This window comes from Labrus bergylta, chromosome 9, assembly GCF_963930695.1.
Source record: "Labrus bergylta chromosome 9, fLabBer1.1, whole genome shotgun sequence".
NCBI lineage: Eukaryota > Metazoa > Chordata > Actinopteri > Labriformes > Labridae > Labrus > Labrus bergylta.
The window spans coordinates 6,147,858-6,164,690 of record NC_089203.1 but is presented as its reverse complement, the minus strand read 5'-3'; the positions used below and the strand labels follow the sequence as shown (position 1 = coordinate 6,164,690).

The 16,833-nt window shown below is 42.4% G+C and overlaps 2 protein-coding genes across 8 annotated transcripts in view; one reads left to right on the top strand and one right to left on the bottom strand.

Annotated features, from left to right (window-relative positions):
• The window catches only part of LOC109998515 (pro-neuregulin-2, membrane-bound isoform), a 49,460-nt gene extending 43,413 nt beyond the window's left edge, over nucleotides 1–6,047 (bottom strand). Inside the window, exon 1 of one of the 3 annotated variants that reach the window (XM_065958945.1) lies at nucleotides 4,662–6,047. In XM_065958945.1, the coding sequence (XP_065815017.1) occupies nucleotides 4,662–5,073 (412 nt within the window). In that variant the 5' untranslated portion in view covers nucleotides 5,074–6,047. The remainder of the gene's footprint in view (nucleotides 1–4,661) is intronic. The other 2 variants (XM_065958944.1, XM_020653397.3) reach the window with 2 other exon arrangements.
• Nucleotides 6,048–7,510: 1,463 nt separating this feature from the next.
• purab (purine-rich element binding protein Ab) lies at nucleotides 7,511–15,889 on the top strand. Of its 5 annotated transcripts, none has more exons than XM_029281085.2 (4): nucleotides 7,511–7,657; nucleotides 8,199–8,271; nucleotides 8,585–9,712; nucleotides 15,618–15,889. In XM_029281085.2, exon 3 carries the CDS (start codon nucleotides 8,666–8,668, stop codon nucleotides 9,509–9,511), a length of 846 nt encoding a protein of 281 aa, XP_029136918.1. In that variant the 5' UTR covers nucleotides 7,511–7,657; nucleotides 8,199–8,271; nucleotides 8,585–8,665; the 3' UTR covers nucleotides 9,512–9,712; nucleotides 15,618–15,889. The 5 variants fall into 5 exon arrangements, with proteins under 5 accessions (XP_029136918.1, XP_029136917.1, XP_020509031.1 ...); XM_029281084.2 differs by having other exon boundaries at nucleotides 14,699–15,889; XM_020653375.3 differs by having other exon boundaries at nucleotides 8,585–9,740.
• The last annotated feature ends 944 nt before the right edge of the window (nucleotides 15,890–16,833 follow it).

Genomic DNA, 16,833 nt, shown 5'->3' with positions numbered 1-16,833 from the left:
AATAACTGTTCTCTGTAGACCTTTTCATTTATGAGTTAGATAAAGGAGATAACGTCTGTCGTTCGGTGAGCTAAAGGGAAGACTGTCAGCATATTCTTGAACTTAGAACCGAGGGGGGGATTTGAGGTATGCAACACTAGCTACAGCATCAGTGACAGGAGAATGTTTGGGCTTCAGATAAAGCTTAGGAAGAAACTGGCAATGCATCTTAAAAGGCATGCCAACAGCATTGATCAGAGAAGACCTACATTATGCCAGAGACTGTTGGGATGTAAGTCAGGATTTGTTTTTTACGTTTTAAAACAGGGGGTGTTAGCAGTTCAAACACCTTTTTTTTTTACTGACTAAAGCAGGTGATGGTAGTGAAGGAGAAGCTGTTCAGGCCTGTTCAATTTTTTGGGGACATGTAAGGTGTTTTGTCAGTCTTGTAGCCTTGGTCCTAAATATAATTTGTAAGCAATTCTTCATTACATTTATTTTTATCTGATCTGCAAAGTGTACTCATCCCGTCAGTAGTCTGTGCTTTTTGAAGAAATCACGTGAGAAAAACCAACAAATGTAGTTTAAACAGATATTAGTAAAGAATGCATTTATGGTTTGTATTATAATAAAAACGTTTATCTGGAGCTCAGCGTAAGTTCAAGCAGGAAGACTGGTTATATTCACTCACATATTCATTCAGTTTTCTTCATGATGATGATCAGCTGACGATGGGCGTTTACTCTTTTAGTAATAATCCAACCCGACTCTGCCACAGCCTCTCTCAACCAATCATCCTGCCGCTGCAAAATTTTAAAACCTGTTCTCTCTCTTCCACAGTCAGTTTGTCATTTCAGTGTGATCGCTGCGACCCTCCTCCTTCACCCCGGTCACCTCCATACCAGCTCAGCAGAGTTCAGATACAGCCTCAGAAACCCACTCCTCATCACATCCTACATTCTCCTATCACCACCACCACCAGGGTCTAGACTTCATAGGGGGGGATCCTATCCTGCTGTCGGCCTCGAGTTCCCTCTGAGTGCATGAAGTCATCATGACGGAGTCATTGCACATTTGTATTTTCCTGATGTGTTAAATAATTAATCGTTAACTCTTACTTAAGTCTCTCTTGTTCGAAATATCCTGTGCTGATAGTCAATAAACAATATATCTTTACAAAGAATACCATTTTAAACACTTTTTTGGTGGATAAAAAGGGTTATAAACACAATAAATGCTACCTGTAATGTGCTATTCATTTCTGTTTGTCACTCTGGTATGTCCGTTTGCTAAGCTGCGTCCTTCGAACACCTACTAAAACTAAAGAAAATTCTTGAACAGAAATAAGAAGAGATATGTAAAAAGGTGAGTGTTTGAAAACTTTCCCTTAGGTTGGCCAGCTTTGTACAGACTTCAGATTGTGGATTGGTTAGGCTGAGGGTGTGTTGTCTGCTGGCATGCATCCTACCACAGCCTTTATAAGTGGCACTTACTTACGTCTGAAATGTGCCCCCTCTAATGAACATCTCCAGCCGGCCCGTAGCAAGCTGGAGATGTTCATTAGAGCTCCGCTGTAGATTTAGTACTCTGACATTACTGTATCCACCCAACAGTAAGGGACAGTGCAGTCAGTTTGCTACGATGACTTTGAGTCCTCGCCAAACTCAATCGGAGGCAATTTACAAAGTGGGAATTTATTTTGAAATACATCACTGAAAGTTTGAGATTGAAGACAGCACATTCAACTGCAATTGTGCTGCAAAAATATTTTAAATCAGTATTATACCTAGGGCTGTCAAACAATAAAACATTTTAATTGCGATTTTTCGTTAAATTTCAATAGTTAATCGGCTTTAATTGTTTTTTTAATCGCATGTTTGAAATTTCATTATATTGCATTTAAAAATAAAAAAATCTTTAGGCTTTTATTTTGCATTGTTGTACTGTCTTCAGCTCAAAGTATGTCGTGTTTGAATTTAACACTACTTTTATTTTGAAATAAAATAAAGGTCATCTGGTAGATCGAAGCTTACGACATTACAACCACAGAAAAAGGAAGCGTTACGGATCACAAACTAAAGTAAAACAGCTCAAAGAACAGTAACAACGTGAAATGTTTGATTTCAGGAGGAGGATAATACTTTTGTCTCGTCAGCTGAGCTGTCTGAGAGTTTTTTATTGTGAAACGAGACATTCAAAGACGCAGCATTCTTTGCCAGCACTGTAACTACAGGAAGATGCTGCAGAGGCTTATCTACGTTGAGCCTAAAGGGACAAAATATAGCATGTGATTTATTGGAAAAAAAAAAAGATTTATTTCAGTCTTTAATTAACTAACTCAACTAGTTAATGCTGACAGCACTAATTATAACACTTAAGTGTGATGTGGGTCTCAGGGGTAGACGCCTCTCAGCCGAAAGGTCGGACATTTGGATCTCTAGGTCGTGCGGCCACATGTCCAAGTTTTTATGTGCAAGAAACTGAACCCCAAATCACTCCCACTGCTACACCAGTGACATGTTAAAGCAAGTGAATGGAATACTACTGGGGCCGCCATCGTAGTGTGAATGTGACGTGTAGTGTAAAAGCAGCGTTGAGTCAGAAGACTAGTTATCCCTGCCTCTGGGAACTTCTGCAACGTAAACACAGTCATTTCTTGATCATAGTAGCTCCAGCTGTCAGTAGTATGAGCCCAAAAAAACAAACAAATTTTCTTGTGATAAACTAACACTTAAACACACAGTATGTAAAATATGCCGCCAGGGGGCTCTCAATCAAAACAATAACAAAAGATGACATCCAGGCTAGTGGGGAGTCCTGGGAGTGTTCTCTGCTACTACTAATGTTTTATCTACAATGGATTTTTAGCTACACTTTTATGCAGATTTCTATTTCTAGAGACGTATAGATAATTATTAGAAAACCATCGACAGGAGCTAGTATGTCATGAGCGCAGATGACGCTCCGCTTGTATTTTGCTGTCCACACGGACCGTTTTCCTGCACACACCAAAGTCTGCTGATATGTGATTGGTTAAATACAGCACACACTACAAATGTTCAAATTCCATTTTGAATATCCAGACCCCTGTGTGCAGATTCTACATAGAAATGTACATAGGTATATAGAGATAAGAAGAAATAGAAAAGTGCTTTACAGGTCCAGGTCCATTTACCGGTGCTATGCTGTTTAGACCTGCATCCCCTCTTTACTGGAAAAGAGCAGCGTTGTAAGAAAAGTGAGTAGAATATATATATGTATTAAGCATATCCTTACTATTACTACTTTTGGCCATACATTTGAAATTCCCATAGTAATTTAAGTAGGTGAATCACGTCAATGCTCAAAATAAAGGATAACAATTACACAGATGTTATGATAATGACAAATATCAATGTTCTTACAGCAGGAGGAAATTTGAACTGTATCAAAACAGGCTCTGCAGTGTCTAATTATGTTGAGTTTCCCTTCATTGTGTGTGTGTGGGTGTGTGTGTGTATGTGTGTGTGTGTGTGTGTGTGTGTGTGTGTGTGTGTGTGTGTGTGTGTGTGTGTGTGTGTGTGTGTGTGTGCTTGTACATGTGTGCCTGTGCACTGGGTGGCTGAGCTCACTGAGTATCTTCTCTTTTGCTTTGAAAATGTGTTTCAGACAGGTGTGTAATGCCACAGCACTGTCATAAATAAATGACTTGATAATTTTAGCATGATGTTGCTGAGGTAAAAATAGAAATGCATTGCCAGCAATGCCATGCAAAGCTGGTTCATCCAGCCGGTGGTGAGTAAAGGGTTCAACTTTTATCCTTTAAGCCCCATCAATGATAAATTAAGTGAGGAAATGTGAACATGAAAATAGTAAACGTGCACAACTCCCGTCTTGATCTGCTGCCCTGTGTATTTACCTCGGGTCATGTTAAGATTGAGTATTTATGCTTTTCTGGTGACAATGAGTTAAGTCAAGATCTCACACACCTTTTCAGCTGCTGCACACAGTTTCAGCTAACTCTTACAAACATGAGTTTTAAAAACAAGACCAAGTGCTCCAGGAGATTGTGTTGTTACACGGGGAAACAGTTCAATTTCAGATATCCATGGTGGAAACTTGCAACAGGTTGAGAGATTATTATTGTTACCACTGCTCACCATCAGAATGTTATACTGGCTGTAGAAAATTATACAAAGTTCAGAAAGGAGGTTACCTCAATAAAAGGCTGCTGTTCCTGCCTTCTCATGCTGTGGCCCCTTTCTTCTCTGAGCTGCCTGGCTTTTACTTGTGTGTTGCACAAGCTGACTACTTCATGCAGATCTTATTTTAGTTGCAATATCTCCATTAACTATCAGTTCTTGTCTAATCGTCAGAAGAAGCCAGCTGTTTGAGGCATAACCTCGGGTTTATTTAAAATATTAAAACTGTCTCTGCCTCTCCATCACTTGCACTCACACACTAACATACACACATCCATTCTCTGCAAGGCTTCTTATTGCATTATGGGTGACCGGGTTATGGAGGAGGAAGTTTCAGGAAGCGCATGCATGTTTTTAAGTATGCTGAAACATTGTATAGACCACACACGCGCAACCAGGGAACGGTGACCGTCTCCTTACATCACCATGGCAGTTTCAGTGTCCCTGGTGAGTGTGAGAGCATGGCAGGTGAAACGAAAAAAAAAAAAGCCTTAAACTTACCGCAGTCCTCGCACAGCACTCTCTCTACATCCTTCTTCAGCTCCGGCTCACTGGCGTCAACAGGGGCGTAAGATGCTTTAAATACCAAGGGCTCAGCAGTCGGGTCCATGAAAAAGATATATCTATGGTCCTTCTCCACCGTGGTGCAGGGGGCCTCGGAGCCGAAGTCCCCGACGGTCACGAGCTGCTCCCTCTCAAGGCCGCCGCTGTTGACGGGCCACACGTCCAGCACTTTGACATTCACACTGTAGGGCTCCCGGGAGGAGACGTTCTCCGTGGAGGAGCGCACCTCGCCCTCGATGACCACGGCTGATCGGTACGCCTGGTCCTGGAGGGAGTTGAGACTCGGGGCGTAACAGGCGAAGGAGACCCCGATGACCAGCATGGAGAAATGCACTGGATCAAGCCTCATGCCGTCAGCCTGTGCTGTGCTGCAGTGCTGCTGGGCGGCGGAGCGAGCTGGAAGAGAGAGACGGCGGCGAACGGGCTCCGGCAGAGCAGGCAGGGCAGGGCGGCAGACCTTGTGGAAGTGTCCATGCCATCTGTGTCTGCCGCTGCTTTCCCCATACGGCTGCTGGCCTCGGATGGAGGGACACACCAGCCTAAGAACCGGAAACGGCCCGCTTCTGCATGCTTAAAAATGTGTTTGCTGCATTCTCCATTCTCCTCAACCAACCACCCCCCTCTTATCTCCTCTTTTCCTGAAAGGCAAAAAAAGGACTCGTAAATTAGCCTCTCCTCGAACCTAGCTCTAAACGGCTATCTCTCTCCCACTCTCTCTGCCTGCTTCCCTCACTCTCTCTCTCTCTCTCTCTCTCTCTCTCTCTCTGTCTCTCTCTCTCCAGCTAATAGGCTAGCATCGCATGGGTGGGCGCATTGCCTCTGTTGAAGGGAAAAAAAGCAGTTTGCGCGTACAGAAGAATCACAAGAAACAATACGCACTCCACTCACACGCAAGGTCGGGTCCTTTGTCCACTCATCTCGGTCGTCAAAAGAGTCCCACAACTGCAAATGTGTTAGTCGAGAATCGGATTTAGAAAAAGGCGAACAGAAAACGGAGGGGGGGACAGACAGGATAAGATAGCAGCGGTTGTCCGGTGAGGCGATGCAACAGTAGCGCGCACCCTCCAGCCGCGTCCCCTGCGCCCCTCATCAAACGCGAGCGGCTTACGTGAGCAAACATCACCTGCCCGGTCATTGGCGTCGGCTCGCCACGTCCTGCGCAAACACCCTAATGACCCGGCACCCCTCCGGCACACCGCCACAGACCCAACCCGCATGTGACCATTTCAGTTGACGGTGTAAAACCTCTGCGGGGGATCCAACACAGGCAGAGTACAGACACCCAGCGTTGAGTGCGCCTGTAGCCAAGCCCTGCACAGCACCCACTGAGGATCTCCAGTGCAAGAGGTGCAAGGGGGGCTATAGGCGACCACACACACTGCGGATAGTTGTTGCGATGACTAACGCTGCGAATTTCTTTTCCGCGGATTCGTTACTACGGCGCGGCAAATCGGAAGTTTCAACACTTCAGCCTTTTGCCGTCAGCCCGCTGCAAGAGATCCAAATCCTGAAATTACCCACATTTTAATTCATGACAGTTCAATATTGCTTTTGGACACCATAACAGCCCATGTGTATGATAGGCTACTGAGAAGAAATACCCAAATATGTTGCCAATCCTGTTCAACTACAGCTTATAAAATCACTTTTCACTTGATAAAACCTCCACATTAATTCGACTTTCTCCACAATATGCTCGTGCTTTTTTTTCTTCTAATGGCCACAAAAATCCCCTCCTCCCCCAGCAAACTAGCCTCTATATCCATCTGTGTATCCATCAATCAAGCCATTCACAAGATTTGCTTTTCTCTCCCTGTCAGGAGTTGTGCGTCCTTCACTAGAGGTCAGAAAGCCTTCCATTGGCCGTGCTGAGAAAGGGATAAAATATAATGTCATAGGGGACAAGTGGAGCGCTTTTTTTCTTTTTTTTTTGTTACAATAAACGATTTAGATGACAAAGAAAAATGCATGAGGTACTATTTCATCACAGTATGCACCTACATCATGGCCTTACTCACATTTTACCAGCAGTAGGGTCAAACAGGGACCAGTCCATGGTGCTGAAAGGCTTGACAGGTTTACTGCTATGTCCCAACCGGCCAGTCACATGAAACCTCATCTAGAGTGAAGGCCAGAGTCAGATTTTTGCAATAAAGGATTGTCTCCTCTCTGCATGTATGTACCCTTCCTCGCTTTAATATATTGACACAAGTTCCAAAGAGTTATCTTCTTCTACTGGTAAGTGTTTCATACAATTTCACTCCTGTGTTTGCCCCTGGTGCTCAATGATTACCAACATGCAGGTTTATATTTTCTCTTAGTCAAATGTTCAAGGTCCTACATTACTGGCATTGTTTCATCAAATCACTTTAGGAAAGCAATCCAGCCCAATTTAGACCATTGTCTCATCTTTATTCAGCCAACCTCCCATCTATTCATTAGAGCCCTTATTCAAAGACCTTGGACACGAGTTAAGAGTTCCCAAAGCCTTAAAAGCAAATGATGAGTTGTCAAAGCACAGGAGTCCTGCTGACTTGTCCAAAAGACTGCCATGAACTGCTTCATGATTCCCTTGATACTGAATTCATGGGGATGATGCATTTAAATAATGCACATGGCATGTCAGCAGGGTTTTGATGTTATTTTATATTTGTGATGCTAAATTAAAAATGTTTTTTGGCATAGCTGCTGTTTTTTTGATAAAGTCAAATAGACAGTGTCTATATGCAGTTCCCCTTACAGTCATATTTACCTCAAATTTACTTGAATTCAAACATGAATCCAATTTGTTGTTATGTCCATGCCTCTGCTGGTTCTGGTTATAAAATACAGAAATGAATGGGCTTTTTGAAATAGATCGGTCTAACCTTTCCTTTTCTGATCAAAACCCTTCTTTTACAGGTCCCTAAGTCATATAAAGCATACTTCTAGAGGTAAATCATTCAATCAGCTAAATTGTATGTGTACATATAGCAAACCAAAAATGGTGAAAATGATTCGGATAACAAATCTCTTAGTCATACATGTGGTTATAGATTTATTCTATGCTTGTGCGTTTTGAAGAAATTCTGCTTTTTGGGGCTTGTATCATTTCATGGCCTACAGTGTGAACATAACCGACTTACAAAACTTAATATGTGCTTATAGGACATAAATGAACTACCAAGGAAAATGCTTTTCCCTGATGTTTCCCTACATTTCTTTTAAATAAACAACACACAAACAACTATTAGTTAACAACTAAGGAATGTGGTGTTGTGTTCCTTTTTCAGAATTTGTCAATTAAAAGTAGGCTATCAATATTTCACACCTGTCTAGAATTTGACAATTAGCTTTTTACTGCTTTTCACTGAAGAACCCTTACACAGTCATTGAGACACAATAGATTGCAAGCAGATCCAGATAGATAGATCATTGTTTATTCAGATATATTTATTTCCCCTTCTCCCCCTGTCCCTCTGTCTCCTAAAACAGGGACTGTCCAAGTGCGCTGTCCGTGGTGCTGAAAGGCACAAAAACTGTCCATGGTGCTGAGACACCCAAAGCAGTAACACTACTCTTGTTCCTTTTCTTCTATCTATCTATCTATCTATCTATCTATCTATCTATCTATCTGTCTGTCTGTATGTATGTATGTCTGTCTACCTATCTATCTATTTATCTGTCTGTCTGTCTGTCTGTCTGTCTATCTATCTGTCTGTCTATCTATCTATCTGCCTGCCTTTTTGTGAGTTAACTTCAGTATTAAGCTACACTTAAGGTCAAACAGAAAACTCTGCGACACGTTGCAAAAACAGCGCTATTGTCTTGAACGCAGCCTGCTTCTTTTCCTCCTCTCCCACTCTCTCATCTCGCGATAGAGCGGCGGAGTGGTTTGACGGGCAGTCGAGGTTGCAGCAGGCAGAGGGAGACGGTGGAAGGTAAAGCAGGGAGGCAGCATCATGGCGGACAGAGACAGTGGCAGTGACCACGGCGGGCCCACCGCAGGCCCCGGCTCGCTGCCCCCGGGTGCGTTGGGTGCCATGTCACGGCTGCAGCACGACACCGAAGAGCTCGCATCCAAGCGCGTCGACATCCAGAACAAGCGTTTTTACCTTGACGTGAAGCAGAATGTTAAAGGCCGCTTCCTAAAGATAGCCGAGGTCGGAGCTGGGGGAAACAAGAGCCGCCTCACTCTCTCCATGTCGGTTGCCGTGGAGTTCCGCGATTATCTAGGGGACTTTATCGAACATTACGCCCAGCTGGGCCCGACTAACCCGGACTTGGTGCAGGATGAGCCCCGGCGGGCGCTTAAGAGCGAATTTCTGGTGCGGGAGAATCGGAAATATTACATGGATCTGAAAGAGAACCAAAGGGGGCGGTTCCTGAGGATCCGACAGACCGTTAACCGGGGGCCCGGATTGGGAAGCGCGCAAGGCCAGACTATTGCTCTGCCGGCGCAGGGTCTCATTGAGTTCCGTGACGCTTTGGCAAAACTCATTGATGACTACGGCGTGGACGAGGAGCCGGCGGAGCTTCCGGAGGGCACCTCGCTCACGGTCGACAACAAGCGCTTCTTCTTCGACGTGGGCTCCAATAAGTACGGAGTCTTCATGCGGGTCAGCGAGGTGAAGCCCACGTACCGGAACTCCATCACGGTTCCGTGCAAAGTGTGGTCCAAATTCGGCAACACCTTCTGTAAATACGCGGAGGAGATGAGGAAGATCCAGGAGAGGAGTAGAGAGAAACGGGCCTCCGAACTGCTACCTGAGGGCCCGCTCGGCGGAGATGACGGCGAGGATGACTGACGCGGATTTTAAGAGAGCAGGAATGAACCAACAAAGAAAAAAAACTGAACTCTGAGTTAACGAGACTTTTAACTGTAAAATAGAAAGAGATTTTCCAAGGGAATCACCCCACACACACACAACCTCCACAGACATGGCAGCACTTCTGCTGTCTCCTCGCCCATTCTACTGGATGTCACCCCACTTACCACCCATTAAACAGTAAGCCGCTGCTATCAAGGATTGAACTGTAAGATATGAACTGTTTCCTACTTGATTTAAATGACAATGAAGAGTGTTTGTATCTCTATCAAATGACAGATTTTGCATACATCAAAGCTATTTCGAAAAAAAAATGTTGAAATGTTTTCAAACTGGTCATATGCTAAGTTTTAATCAAACATAAAACCAGAGGTCTATTATATAAATAACAGTCTTCATGTAGAACGAATTTTGAAATCCGCACAAAGAGAATATATTATGGACTTTATGAAACCAAAACGTGATATCAGATGTATAGTTTAATATAAAGGTACGCATAAATAATATGAAAGTGCTCTAAAAGTGTATGAATTGCAGAACGTAGCAACGTTAGCATGGGGATAAGCTCATGTTTTGAAAATAAGCTTGGCAGAAATGGGCTATAGTCTGTAATTTGACTTTAAACATGGTAGGCTAATGAAAGCATCTCTCTCATGATATTATGAATAGTTGGAGACTTATAACTAAATTGCCTATTTTGTGCGCCTCAACAAATGGGATTAATCTCTCTGAACTACTCTACTAAATATCAACCCTCTTGCACCATGTCCATATAAACTTTAATGAAAAAAAGAAAGTGCTAACTAAGATGTAATAATTATGATTTTGTGAATCAGCTGTAAAAAAAGACAAATCCTTATTAAGATACCCACGTTTTCTGTGGGTTAAGTATTTTCTTTGTTACTTTGTTTTTTCCTCTGGGGGGGGGTTGGGGATGCAAAAGGATAAGGTCCACTTGTGGGAGCGCTCGGCGCTAAAAGAAAACAGATATGTCAGGACAGCACGCAGCGGGACAATGCATCCTCTCTGACATCATTACGACCCGTGCCTTATACACTCCACTCGTTTACGTGTTCTCACGTGGATGGTCTGTGACCTTGACCGCTGTACGCTTTTATTTACGAGTGCTGTTATTAGGCCGAAATACACTCACCCGGGCTGCAGGATCACATCCCTGTGTTGCATGAAATATAGGTGACAACAGCAAAAGTAAGCTGAAAAGCTGCTGGGAGAATGAGGGCCAAGGATGATCGTTAACACAAACAGAGCTCTAATTCGTTTAGGCTCTTCAGAAACATGGGGTGCCACTGTACAAACGTACAATTAGGAAACAGGAGGGGGGGGGGGGGGGGGCTCAATGTTATGGCACCCTCTGCCCCCTGTATCCCTAGCAACAACCCTGGCCTGATGGCCTCTCATGGAGTAGAAATATGGCTCCCTGGAACAGGAGAAAGACCCAGGTTGCACTGCCTGTGGCTGCCGACATGGATGCTATCTAAATGCACCATGATTATAACAGCAGCAGCAAAATCAATTCTACACCAGGAATGGCTGGTTGAGGCTACGTGTCGGAGCTAAGAAGGTTGCAGTTAAAAAGCCAGGCAGTCAGCCTGCCAGGCAGTCGTGCCGGGCTGTCCTACGCTATCAGTCTATGTGCTGTCCAGTGGAAGTGGAGGCCTCTCAGTGCAGGGTCGAGGTAGTTTCTTTCTCTTTATGGTGCTACAGGCCATCGATCGCTCCAACGGGCCTCACTGTTTAGAATGTGTTACTTTCACATCATTTTTTTTTCTAATCCTCTTTACTTTTGTCAAATTCCTTTGCTCCACATGATGTTGTCCACAAGGTGTCAGGTTTCTCCTTCCCAGGCAGAGAGGAGGCCACTGACTTGTGTAGGACATTTCATACTAGTGTGCAATATTGTGAGTGCCAAACCCGGCATTGTATCACGTGTATACACTATTAAAAGAGAAAAATGTATAGGCTATGTGTTCAGTAGATATTTGAAAGCATGACAATGAGGTTGTTGGACCTGCATTGTATATCCAAAATGTGAAGTCTTTCTTCTCATGCACTTGCTCAAAGTGAAAAAAGGCAGACTTGTAGTGAGGTATTTTTCCTGTCATGTTCTGTAAACCAGTTGGCTGCCTTGTTTGTCTATCAGTATGCGTAGACTAGTTCGGGTGTTTTACGTCCCCCTATAAGTAAAAGCCTCTCCCTCATCGTTCCTCTGCTAACAAACAACACAAACATCACTTTCTGTCTCTTTCAGTACATTTTCATGCACAAATAAATTGAGCTATAATTATAGCTTGATTAGGGCCATTTAATTGGACTTTGGTCCTCGTCCTAGAATACAAACAGTGGGGGAGAATCGTGGACAGACGTATGTCCAGCCCTTTAGTAGGTGACGATATGCCCCTTTCAGCTCGTTACAATTGAAACGTCTTCTGGTTGACTTATGTCACATTCAAGACAATCAAAAAATAACTTAGCAAACCTAATTGTACATCAAATGGTGTAACATGGACAACCTTACAGCTCTGTAGATTTTTGTACTTTCTTGCTCGAGCACTCCCAATATAGATTCCTGCTTCACTGTCACAGCCCTACGCAGGAACTGTAGAGCATGCATGGAACGCCTAGGCCAGTTTTGGGCTCGTTGAGGTGTACACATGCAAGAGTTAATCGACCCCAAACCGCATTATCTAGGTGTGTTAGATAGATAGATCGATAGATAGATAGATAGATAGATACTTTATTGATCCCGAGGGAAATTCAGAAGTTAGTTTGAGGAATTCAACTTAATCTCTTTCAGACTAACATGTAAACATGTATTTGAAAGTCCAGTTTTAGTTGGACTAACACAATAAATCGACCTTTTTAACTTCATGTAAACGTACTGCTCGTTAGCCCTGCAGACTGATGTTGAATAGTATCTCAGAGCTTTGGTCTCGTGTTGGCTTACACAAACAAACACACACAGACTCTCTCTCTCTCTCACTCTCTCCCTGTTTATAGGCCTCTTGTTGCTATCCGAGTGTTTGGAGGCCTCTGAAGTATTCAGGACGGTATCTAGAAGTGCACTGGGTCACCTGTCCTTAGAAGTCTATAAACTGCAATGAGCCTGAGCTCTCTTGCTTGGGACTGCCCATCACAGGACAGGTGAACTACACTACATTGAATTCATCTAGTTCAATATGAGTTAGGAAAATGTGATCGGCCAAAGGACATCCACAGAAAAAAAACCGAGTTTGATATATTTCCAATGAGGATCACAGTCCTTCTCTGGAATACTCTCTGTCAATCACAGCCCTTTCCTTCTTTTGACCCTTTAAACATCTTGGTTTCCACTATTAACAAATAATTCCCCAAGTGGTTATTTCACCTACTAGCTATATTTAAAGCAGGTTGGCCTACACCTGTTAATACGTCTGAGCCTGGTCATAGGCCATGTCAGAGTTGAATGCCATCTAGGTTGCATGATGAGGAGGACTTGTGGCTTGCGGCTTAAGAGACCTCAGGTGGATAAAATGTACCAATGTGGTCATAGCCTGGGCTTGCCATTAATACGGGATATACGAGGCTACACTTAAGTAGAACACACACCTGAGCTGAAACAGTGCCCTTTGAATCGCTGCCAATTAAAGTTGATCTGTGTTTGATTAGGCATGCCTGTAACAACACGGCCAAGGAAAATGTTCAAAGAAAATCCCATCTGTTATGTGCAGGACTTTTTGGCTAAATTGCGTCTCTGTGTATTGTTGAAAGGCCTCATGAAGCCTGGAAATGTATAGTAGAAAGCTTACCAGCAGCCTAGCTTGACCTATTGACCCATCTGTCAGACAGATCCAGTTTTTCATTTTCATCTCTGTTTGGAGAAATGATATTATATCCTCACACTGCCCTTTGGAATATAAAAAGACCATCCTCATCAAACACACGTACAAGCCACCAATGACTATGTGCCCAACAAAGCACATCTGAGGTCGTTCTGAGTTCATCTGGAGTTCAACATGAATCTGGACTCTATGTTGAGATACAGCACTTACTCTCCTAAGTGTCCTAACTTGAGCTTGATTCAATTCAGGCCTCTTGGAAGCTCATGCTACATGAAGACTGGAAATACTATACTTCCTTTCCCTTACAAACAAATAAAAGGAGAGCCTAGACCTGGTCATAGTTAACATTGGTAATGCCTCACTCTGTTTAACGCACACATTTTCTAAAAGACTAAAAGACGTGTCTTGTTTCGTTCAGAGTCTGTAATCGCCATGTGCTACTGGGTCAATTGTGTTTGTAGTGCAGAATGATTGTGTTGTGAAGCATGACTTATCTATTAAGGAATTAGCTTTATCTGAGTAACGGTGGAGGGGGCACTTGGGATTTTTGCAGAAAAAAAAAACCATGGGACAGATTGGGATTTCTCAGCTTTTGAGACCTTAACCGAGTGTCCCAGCTAAACGTGCAGTGACCTTGCAGCCATGTTGTAACAACACCAAATGGTCATTCATTTCTGGGACCCAAATGCTAAAATGGTTGGCTGATGTTTGCTGTCTTGCTTTCTGCATGAGGCTTCAGTGTTGAAGCTGTTGGCTGTCTTCAGATGTTTTCTGGCTAACTTCAGAGTAATATTTGATGTTTGACTGAAGCACTGACAAGAATAATGTCTTGATTTATTATACAGCTACAGCCATCGTAGCAATCCTTAATCATGACCTTATCCTGTCTTTCTCTGATATTACTGCTGAGTTCATCAAGTCCCGTTTTGTTTAAAGCAGGGATTTTTTGCTCCTCAGTAAAATGTGACCAGACCATTTCTTACACATTTGAATAGATGATGAAATAAATTTTAGATGATACTCTTAATGCAGCAGTAGTTACTTGTTGCATGTAAACATAATCGATTGTTCCGATCTTAGTGGACTGCTCCGATCTTAGTCGATTGCTACGATGGCTCCAATGGCAGGTGCTTGGTCAGCTTGTTCCCCGTGTCTTAAATGGGGAGATTATTCATGTCGTTGACTGCAGTTCAACAGCCACAGGTGCAGGACTGATAACAGCAAATGTCAGCTATTGAAAAGTGGGTAAACAAGTACTGACTTTAAACAGACTGAAACTTCCATAATGTCTATTAGATAACCAAATCTGTTCTGTTTCTGGTTACAGTGTTGTAGTCTTTGATTGGCCGTTCAGAGTTCCTGGTTAATCACACAGCCAATTGCAGCATCTGGTCAGAGCCAAGCACTGACTCATCCCAAACTACTGACAGAGAGAGTCATTCAGCACGCCTTCTGTTTGCACAGCAACCAGGTTGTAGGGTCCATCATGTTTGCAGATTAGACAGGCTACTGTTGTGTTTAGCTATAAAGAAGTTCTTTCAAATGTTTGGAACTGGAGTTTAAGGGGAGGGGCCAATGCACAATGAACATATCCCATGTCACCGTTTGGTCTGTATCCCTTTACCATCCCCATATGAGATAATATGTTGTATCTTTCAAAAAATATTTTATCTGTGGTGTGTATGTATATATATATATATATGCGTGTGTGTATGTGTGTGTGTGTGTGTGTATATATACATATATGTATATATACATATGTATATGTATGTATGTGTATATGTGTGTGTATGTGTGTGTGTGTGAGTGACACACACACACACACACATGGTTTGTTTGTTATATATGATGCTCCTCCTTTCAGAAAAATATAACATGTAAACAGGAAAAACATAATGCTGTTTTTTTCCTTTGTATTTTATACTTACAGAGAGCATTGAATAAAAAAATGGATAACTACTTGCACTTTAGATATATTAAGAAAAATAAATATCTGCATATTATTTTTTATAGGGATCTCACATTCAAAGAGTATAAATTACAGGCTTTGTGACTATTGCTGGACAGAGATGTATTGAGTTTGACTTATTGAAGTACATTTTATCCGTGTTTCAGGAGGTTTACTAAAGTAAATTGCATGATAAAGTAGTGCTACACCGATATTGTTCCTTTTTTTTTAGTTGTTAAAAATGTCTGAAAACTGTGATAACAACCCTCTTGTATCATGTTTAATCTCTCCCTTATAGAATATTTCTACCTGAAATATGGCCTTTCCTGACTACATGACAATGGTGCTTACTTTGGCTTTGACATCGAGCTCATTCTGTACATCTCAACATCTTTATAACGCACATCCTTACACTTCATTACTTTCTGTTATGTACTCTCACTACCTTATTAAATTTCCGTTGATGGACTAAAGGTGTGCTGTTTTGTACATTGCTGTTTGTTTTAATGTTCGGGGAGCCTTGTTGTCTGAAAATGACTAATCGCGCAATAAAAAGTCATTCCAAACGTCCCCGTCTCTGCACAACTGTCTCAACTCTACAATCCACCACTTTTAGCAGCTTAGGTTGATCGATATAAAGATCATTTATGAATTGGAGGTTAAAATGTTTTTCTCAAACAACGCTAACTACCTGTGACTATTTATACTATATTTTCCCATTATTCAGCTGTCCTCTTATTGTGTTCTTGAATACACTATGTAAAGATTACAATGGTGGTTTTTATATAAATATCAGATTTTAAACATCAAGGGTAGAAGGCCAGATTGTTGCCAAATTAATTTAGAAAACTTTTCAGCCTGTGACCCCCAATATGACGCTGCTAGAGACTGGATATGGTTAAAAAATGTAACGTTGTGCACAGCCTGCGAACCCTGGCATTAGAAAACCACAGCCCGAACACCATCACATTATTTTTATAAATTATTATAAGAAACTACTTTTTTTTTATGTATTTTCACAATAATGGGTAAAATATGCTATTTCAATCAATTTTCCATTTTTGTATGTTTTCGGAAGGAATCTCGCGTCCACCCTAACAGTGTTTTGCAACCCCCAGTTTGAGAACCACTGATATAGAGGACAGCACCTACTATTGTCAGCAAGGTGATGATTTTTAACTCTGCACAAGCTAACAGGTCAGAGCACCAAAAGTGATAAAAACTTAAGCCACTTTTCGACCGCAGGAACTTTTCCTAGGAACTAGGAACCTTTTGAGGAACTATGCACATGTACATTTCGACCGCAGGAGCCAGGTACTAAATTTAATTTGTGAGTAATAGATCTATTGGTGCATTCCATTTGATCTCGGAAGCAGGAAATTCTGAGTTGCAGGTCTGATACGTCATCAGGAACGCCCCCATGAAGTCCAAATAACGACTCAGAAACTTGGAGAACCTTCAGTTAAAATCCAACATGGCTGCTGTGTGCGACAGTAACTTTTAAGCTGTAACTA

Bases quoted from the DNA above. Each gene is read 5' to 3' on its own strand.
- purab (XM_029281085.2), top strand. From the start codon at position 8,666: ATGGCGGACAGAGACAGTGGCAGTGACCACGGCGGGCCCACCGCAGGC.